At 45.6% G+C, this 8,841-nt stretch overlaps 1 protein-coding gene across 1 annotated transcript; it reads left to right on the top strand.

Moving 5' to 3' along the window:
- The first annotated feature begins 325 nt into the window (after nucleotides 1-325).
- LOC135378383 (kappaPI-actitoxin-Avd3b-like) lies at nucleotides 326-8,360 on the top strand. The gene is made up of 3 exons (XM_064611418.1): nucleotides 326-467; nucleotides 5,525-5,704; nucleotides 8,250-8,360. Exons 1-3 carry the CDS (start codon nucleotides 419-421, stop codon nucleotides 8,273-8,275), a joined length of 255 nt encoding a protein of 84 aa, XP_064467488.1. The 5' UTR covers nucleotides 326-418; the 3' UTR covers nucleotides 8,276-8,360.
- Nucleotides 8,361-8,841: the final 481 nt, after the last annotated feature.

Raw genomic sequence — 8,841 nt, 5'->3', positions numbered from 1 at the left:
TGGGGATAGCATAGTGGTTCTGCGCAGTGCGCGAAGCTCTCTTTATGTTTAGCGCGTGCGCATAACCACCAATGCTATTCCTTACGTACGCAAAGGCGATAGCGTATCGTATGCACGACCTGATGTCGTGTCACAGTATACTCAACTCTGATTTAGGAACCCGTGACACTGCCGTCGTGCAACACTCCAGCCAGTTCACACGAAGCTGCAATGCGTGGAAAGCACCGGGAAACTGCCTTCATACTCGCCTCATTTAATTGTTATCTTGGCCTTCGGAGTTCGCGTTTCCCGGAACTGATAACGTAACGGCGTTGTTCTGTCCCGGTCATATCAGCCCCGTTATATTAGTCAGCATTCCAAGTGCAAGCGGTAGATTTTCGCGTGGCACATACACAGCAAACGTCGAAATCTTTTAACGATGAAGGCTGTTGCCCTGGTTCTTCTTTTAGTCGCTTGCTGCGCTTCAGGTACGTAGTTCTCCTACATCGACATTCTAGAAACGTGTAATAATATACAACTGTACATGTTAGCTCATGGGATAGGGAATAGTGTGCCGCCTCAGCGGCGAAACATCTCACTACATCATCATTACTTATTTTTTGTTGTTACTAATGGGCAAACCAGGAATATCGCAGTATTTTGTTTCGTTCATGTGCTTGTGTGTCCTAGATATAAAGTGTGTTTTTCGAGACAGCCAACAATTATCAAGCTCAACCAGGCTTCTGCCAGCGCCTTCTATAAACAGGAAATAATGGAGTTGGACCCAATAGAGGCTGTAGACTGGGGCGCAGGCAGTAGACTGCGAACTTCAAATGCATGGAACATGTGTATACTGCTGCATGCGAACGTAGCACAACCAGTTATACGTCAATAATCATGACAAATAAGCAATCTGTTAGGTCTTGCAGTTCACTAGCGATGTATAGTACGTTATAGGGTAGATAGATGTGCATTGAAACTGTCGTATATTGTGTCTATATTTCGACAGGTTATCTTAACATTTAATATTCGGGCCGTAAATTATTGAGCACATATTATGACCGACAAGGACAGCTATTTCCATGAGGGCTGCGTGACACCCCATCGCCACGTCATGCAACATGACAACTGTCTCTCTCTCCCGCGCATCACCATATGTAGTCATCAACATTTTTGCTGGCGATCTTGGTTCAGTGAAAACCACGTACTTAAACTTCAGTAAAACTAAGTGCCATTAGCTACTACGTAATCCGTCTGAGTAGTTCAAGGGCGGGTTACTCACAGTTCGTAGCTTTACAAGTTCGCTTCGCTCTCGCAGTGATACACCAGAGGACATCCAATGACCATTGTGCAAAAAAAAGAGAGAAAAAAACATTGCTTTCTAGTGGCTCAGTCGTCGTCGCCGACCTAAAGGTATCCCGCCGCCTAAAATAAAATAACTTCGCAGTGCAACAGTTTTCTAGTGAGCTTGAACAGAACGTTAGTGAACTGTTTTAATTCCATGTTAGCACCTCGAAGCAAGAGAATGTTATGAAACTATTCAAGACAATCGACCTAAGAAAATCCACAGAATCCTTTGCTCTTCCTTTCATTGCTACATTAACACTATGTCCGCAATGTACTATTAAAGACAACAATTCGAACGCTACTATATGCATTCATTTCGCCTTCGTTGTTCATCACAACACCCGTAGCTATCAAGACGGAGTGAAGTACACGGTCACAAGTCCTCACAAACGGTGCGGAGAGCGTTTCTTGGCGGACGGAAGAACTTTACAAAATCTGTCTCGTCCAGTTGAAAGGCATCCTGACACCATCACGTCCATAGGGCGCAGTTAGCTGCTTGTGTGATCGCCCAAGCGAAGAATCACTCCGCCATCTTTCTTGGGTAGCTTCAACGTCAGCGAGTCGTTACGAATAACGAAACGAATAAACTTATCGACGCCCTGCTGTGGCACAATCTCTGCTCCTCGTATACCTTCTTCGTTGAGGCTGTCGTGCTCGTAACGAGCCGTTACGTGTTGTGATGTCACCGCCCCGAACGAACTACAGCTGCCAATGATGCTGCAATCTTGTCGACCAATGAGGTTGTTTAATTTTGTTTGGATAGCTCGCATGGTTTGTCTATGGTTTGTCTACGGCTTGTCGTTGTCACTTCTTCGTCTTCTTTCTCGTCTTCATCTGCATCTTCTCGAGAATATCTCACAGCCCTCATGTAACCACTGGTGTAGATACGATAAAAGGGGGAGCATGTCATTTTGTACACAGTCGTGGAGCAATACATGTTCGTTTCTGGAGAAATTCCGTTTCTGCAAATCTCCAAATGAAGATGTTTCGCATACTAACGAGTGGGTAGACCCACTCGTTAGGCAAAAGATCTAATTTGATCGTAACTGGACCGAGAGATTACGCGTCTGTCACTTCAACGAAAAGAGCGGAGGGGGCACCGGACGTACTGGAGGTGGTATCAGACAGCTCAATTCACGGCGCGAGAGCGTTACTCAAGTTATCCAATTTGAGCTTCATTTCAGCTCGCTCATGCTCAGCTGATTCGCCACACTGAGCATGAATGAGCATTCTCATGAGTTCAACTTTGCTCATGCTTATATCATTGTTTGCTCACTCATGCTCACTTCTCTCTGCTCAGCTCTCCTCTTGCTCACTCATGCTCATTCATCTCGGGCTTAGCTCTACGTTTGTATGCTCACTCATGCGCAGCTGATTAGCCAATTTGAGCATGAGTGAGCATACTCATGAGTGACTTGTGGCGAGGTATGGATATGGCACCATACATAGCTTACTTGTATCCTGTACAGGTTTAGTATTAACACAGGATTTACAAAGCCAACAGTATTAATTCGAAATAATTTTGTCGCCATGCTCTGTTCATTTCTTTTTCCCCTATGCTAGCAAAGTTATCCTTATGAGTATTGGGCACTGGATCGTCGCCACCGATGCCTTCCTCATTTCAGAGCACATCAAAGCAAACGTCGAACATATTTGCGTCGTTCAATCTCCTCTCCCAACGCCAACGATCGTATTCGCGTTTTTCGCCAAATGGACGCCGCATATCGGTGACACTCGGGACTAGCCGATCCAAGTACACACGGCCGACCCCGCGTTCACTTGCGGAGAACTTGCTGCTTTTCGCATCGGTCGCTCAGCTGCACCTGTATTTTGCTGTTGAAATCACGGATGAAGGAACCAGTGCAGACAACGACCAGCAAACAAAACCAAACGACTTTTGTTCTGTGCCACAATGCGACTATGCGCGGAGGGGACAGCCAGTTTGTCTTTCCACGTTTTCTTCTTTCCACACATGGAATACCGCCTACTTTGGCGCATCCTCGGAAGAGATGGATTGAGCGACGCAAAATCAGCAAACCTGTTACATCAGCAATGCTTATGTATGTATGGCAGAGCTCTTGGAGCGGTACTGCCTACATATCTGATGAACGTTCTAACGTTCTTTTTCTTTTCTTTTTTTTTGTCTGAAGCACACTTCTGTGCAACTCACGTCAGGAAGACAAACAAAACCTAGTCTAGGCAAAATAGAACAATATTTTTCAAACTTGAGTAGCCATCATGTGCAATAAAGCGCAACGAATAGCGCGAAAACGTATACCAAGTCAGTTTTGTAACTGTGCATTTGAATCAGCGCGTCAAATCACTTGGGAAAGAATGCAGAAAGAATGCGATGTTTCGTTAAGGTTTCCCGAAAACATGCGCACCAGTGACACACGGATGTGGCAACATTACCCTGTAAATTCTAAACTACATTCGTACACGCGCTACACACTTAGAAGATCTTATCTGTAAGAGAGCATCCGCACAGATATCCTGTGCTTGCATGTCTCTGACATTCCTGCAGCACAGGACACTCGCTGCTTGCTATTTCGGCCTCGCAACCGGTAAACGTGAAATTCACATTCACGAAGTGTGGTTGATCAAACACGCCGGAACTTCGCAAATAATACGCGACAACTATAGCATTCTCTTTGGACAACTCGGTTACGCCTGCCAGAAGTATATGAGCAGCGTTTAATACTCGTTCGCCTTCAACGCATCGAGAATCAACATTGCAGTTCAGAAATCTCAAAATCCAAACTAAGTGACAACCTCGATACGTCGGGTATATTGGAGTTAAGATGCGCCACCTACAGGTTGCGCAAAGCGCGAATAGGTGCACGGGCTGGCAGGGAACGGTTGTTTAGCGCTCACACTCCGAAGCGTATCACGCGGCCCGCCTGTTGCTATGGCGATGTGCGGAGTCGACGGAAACTTTCGAATCTGTGGGGTGGTGGTAAACACGTCCATGACCATTCAACTACCTGACACGCAGGGAAGGGGAGCAACAACGAACTTGCGATGCTACGAATTGGCGAGGAACGCGCCCTTGGTTTGGGGTAGCGTTCTTTACTAAACAAGTCTCTTGTGTGCGTGCATGTCCCCTCATGCGGAAAGGATGTCTTCGGGTTTCAAGCTAGCAATTCACTTGGTAGAAACCGAAGTACTCAGGGAAAGGACCTTGCCCCCGTCACTTGAACCTTCTGATTTTCTCCTTGCTGGTATCGTTAAAAACGAGTGTCTGAGAAAGTTGAAGGAAAGAAGTGATAGACCACTGCACTTGTGCTCAACAAAAGAAAAGTGAAATAGGAACTCCAGAAGAAGGCAAAATCACGGTTCGCTTTTCTCGAAACTCAACCACAGCGACCAACATGACTGCCGTTATATTCGTGAAGTAACAGGATTATGAAGCATGAAGCATAGTTCATACAGTTACAAATAAGTTTCGCTACTTTTCATTGAAATAAATTGAATTTCTTGAATATAGCCATGGAATATGCTGAGCTAACGTAGTACCACTTTTGTTTTGTTTCTGTTTTGTTTTTTGCATGAAGCAGAAAGCATGTGTCATATTTACCCCCATTCAAGTACAAGATACATTCCCTAATACAATGGTAATAGCTACAGCAACTTGCGAAAACCCTCGTTTCGAGACGCGGGACATTTTCGGCCGCACTCAATTCCTCTATTTTCCTTTTTTTCGCTTCCGTGTCAGCGCCGTGCAGCAACTGCGACTAAGAGCAGCGAGCAGACTTGGACAGATGCAGATAGGACATTACAAAGGAGTGGGGGGCGCACGGGTGTTAATGCAAGAAACGGCGGAAGAAGACGGTTGACCCGCCTCTGCTCTTTCTCCCTCTAACTGTTGTTTGATATAACTGTGACGTTCTCAACTTGCTGCTGTTATGAACGGAAGCATTCAAGAGGGCAGGTCAAACAGGAAATAAATTTCTTTCAATTAAAATTTGATAAAATCATTTGCAGTACGTGACCAAAGTGCCCTACCTATGAATGTCTTGATCGCATATTTTTTCGTAGCGTGCTTTTTTCTTTAAACGTCTTGACATGGTTATTGAAACCCCCTGTGGATGTCGTCATGGGATATCCAATTCAAGTCATAGCCATTGTGAAATACAGCTGTTGCACATTACGCGTATTGCGTTGATTCAGCTAACACTTATTTTCTCGGGATGAGCAGCAGTTCGAGACGACATCTGCTATTTGCCGCACACAAGAGGGCCCATCGAATGCCTGGCCTACTTCCCCATGTACACTTACAACAGCGCAGCTGGTCGTTGCGAGTCTTTCGTGTATGGAGGCTGTCGAGGAACTGCAAACCGGTTTCCCACATTGGAAGCTTGCGAAGAACGATGCGGAGGTAAGTTAGGTTCCCATGATCCGTACCGTTCATGAATATACGGATTACAAGCCACACCAAAGAGCGAGCGTTTTTCTCTTTTCGTGCAACTTTTTTATGTATATCTTTTTTTTTGTATTCTTGAGTGCTTAGATGAGTCACGAAAACAGATATCCAATTTTCCTTAATGCTTTAGCCCACTATTTCCAATGTCCCTAATTACGGTTCCATAGGTAAGGATGATAGACTCTTATTGCACACACGTAACTGAAGTTATAGTAGCGTCACAGCAGTGTGATACAAATCGTGATGCAAATCGTTAAAAATACAAAGATTCCGTTAAAAACCATATACGCGAATTGGGAGACATGACACAGTAAAAATGTTGTATGAGGTTACAAAGCATGTGAGTGACCAATATCCTCTAAACAAATTATAAATACGTAGGAACGTTGAAAGGGGCTAGGTGGAGCTGTACACTGCATTTATAAAATTTACGAAAATGGCAATGACGGTGGGACTGGTGTTAACGTGTACGTCGCAAGAATGTGTAACACAGAGAGTTGCTCCCCACAGTGTATGCACTAGCGGGGGTCCTGTCTCCAAAGTAGAAATATGGTTGTCTAGGACATGACACGGCTATATGCATGAGATCTATAATGTCGCGCGCTTACCGTGGTGCTCGTGTTCGCTCACGTACACGTACACGTACAAGTCGAGCTCATCAGATACGTAAAACATATACGTACGTAAAAACGTAACCAATATACGCGAATGGGGGATTAGTTGGTGCTGTTGGAGCGGCGTTCAGTGTCTGGCGCATGGTCTATTCAATATTCCCGCCAACATCCCAAGCAGCACAATGTACTGGAAGTCGAGAGCAATATGGGTGGACGGTATGTGTCTTATCAATCTTCTTTAGTTGCACGAGCCTGTTCAAGGCTTTCCACCTACCCTTCCACCCCTATTGCACTCGACTTTCAGTACATTGTGTGCTTGGGATGTCTATGTGCAGCAGGTTTACGGAGTCTTTTGCGAATGAAATGCCACCGAAGCCATGATTTACAAGCGGTGATAGCACTTTCACGGCTCCACTTAAGCTGCGTTTACATGAATGCGACAAAAGCGTATTGTACCGACTAATCGCAACCAATCCTCTCCGACAGGGCTACATCAAGCACTTCACCGAGCTGGATATTGCCAGGAGGTGCGATAACACGATACGATACGCTTCTGTTGCATACATGTAACCGCGGCTTTGGATTAGTTTACAGGGAAAGGAAGAAAGGACAACAAAGATCTTATCTTTTTTCTTCCCAGTCGGTGCAGACAGTACAGTGTTTTAGTACATCGTACGCTATCCCTTGCGTACGCAAGCGCGACAGCGTACGATCTACTAAAACTCTCTAGTAGCGGAACATAAAGGCGCGTCCTCACTATGCAGATCGGCTAGGCCAATTGGCATACTGAGCCATAGGCAAAGCACACCGAGATAGCCGATAGGCAAAGCGGATCGGCGTTCTGAGGACGCACCTTTACCAACACGGTTAAACGGCAGACCGTTATTAAGGCCTCGATGAAATCAAACAACTCAGGAAAAAGGTGCTGACGCCAGTACGCGCGCCTTTTCCCCCGGGACCTTCTTCTTGAGTTGTTTGATCTCATTGATTCTTGGGCATTGGAGGCTGACGTGCTTGTGTCGTCCATGTTTCCGGCCTGCCTCGGCTAGTTTTCATTCTTTACGTCTTAAAGCCTGTTTATACTACCACGTGACATCGATGAGCCAGAGCAGTGCCGTGGACTGTCGTACGCAACTGGGTCAGCGTTTATACTCGAACGCAAGAGAACGTACGGCGTGGACCAGCGCGGTCTGGCTGCAGTATAGGCATGCCTCGCGGCGGAGTAGAACATTCTGTGCCACAGAGAACAGCGTAAACACAGACAACGTGGTGGACTAACTCCATGATGGTAAACCTCAGAGATGGATTAAGTTACATATAGGACAAACACAAAACAGCTGTTGTGTGTTTCTCCTGTATGTAAGTTAACATCGCTCAGGTTTATCAGCATGGAACATTCTGTACCCTTGACGTTGGGCAACATCCGCTTTCTACGCCATACATAGGCCCTGATACTTTTTACACAATCCCTTGCTTGGGTCGCTATGCAGTGGCATCGTTATGGCGATGCACGTGCTCGGAAAAGCATGTCGCTTAGTTGCGCTGGATCACGCGACGCCGTAGTATAAAGAGAAGTACAAGAAACGTAACGTAGCGTGCCGTAGCAGAGCGGTTGCGCAACGCCACGCCGCTCGACTATGCACCATCAGACGTCATGGTATAAACAGGCCTTTCCCAAGCAGAAAGCAGAAGGAAAGTGATGGAGGCTAACTAAATATTACGCGTCTCAGAGAAACGATAGATAAATGGAGTTATTTACCTATTACCAGTACATCAGGCAAACTGCGCTGTAGAGGAAAGGGGAAAGACATCAGCTGATGTGGCATGGCAAAGACGCTTGATATGGTTTTGCTCTATCTAATACACAATTCTCATTGTTATTTCAGGATCAAATGAGGTGAGAAGATCGTAAGAGAAACTCCATGGAATGACACCGTTCGTTTGCTGAAACAAGGCTTTAATGACTGATACTTCAATAAACGGCATAAGCTTACAAATGATCTTCTCGAATTAGAAAAAATAGAAGAATGAGAGCGACTTTGTTTCTACCAGATGCGTGCTGCTACTGATAGCCTTTCCCACACCTATCCTGACTGCGCGTACACACGCGCAGATACCCAGACAACAGTTATTGAATTAGATGAACGACACACCCGACGACAATAGCCGCACGGCAACTAAGGACATGATATACTGTCACGACTTCTGCGAAGCTGTTCAATGAAGATAGTCCATGATCTAGGCTGAATCTAGGCTGTGTGTCCTCATAACGTGAGTATCGTACAAGGATACGCAGAGATCTTTCACTAGACAGCGTGCAGTTAAACCGTTAAAATGAATCTTTAAGGATGTGTTAAGGAGGCGTGCACGATACCGCAGATACGTGGGGACACAAACTCGACAAAATCCCAAACACGGATGGGGAAAAAGGATAGTTTTCAAGTGGCGAAGTGTTCGTAAGATCGTCTTGGATAAGGA

Source organism: Ornithodoros turicata, chromosome 1, assembly GCF_037126465.1.
Source record: "Ornithodoros turicata isolate Travis chromosome 1, ASM3712646v1, whole genome shotgun sequence".
Lineage (NCBI taxonomy): Eukaryota > Metazoa > Arthropoda > Arachnida > Ixodida > Argasidae > Ornithodoros > Ornithodoros turicata.
Note: the sequence above shows the minus strand (reverse complement) of the source record. Positions and strands in the feature narration are given on the sequence as shown.

Coding starts and splice junctions, on each gene's coding strand:
- LOC135378383 (XM_064611418.1), top strand. CDS start 419: ATGAAGGCTGTTGCCCTGGTTCTTCTTTTAGTCGCTTGCTGCGCTTCA. Junction 468..5,524: donor AGTCGCTTGCTGCGCTTCAG/GTACGTAGTTCT, acceptor CGGGATGAGCAG/CAGTTCGAGACGACATCTGC. Junction 5,705..8,249: donor TTGCGAAGAACGATGCGGAG/GTAAGTTAGGTT, acceptor TTGTTATTTCAG/GATCAAATGAGGTGAGAAGA.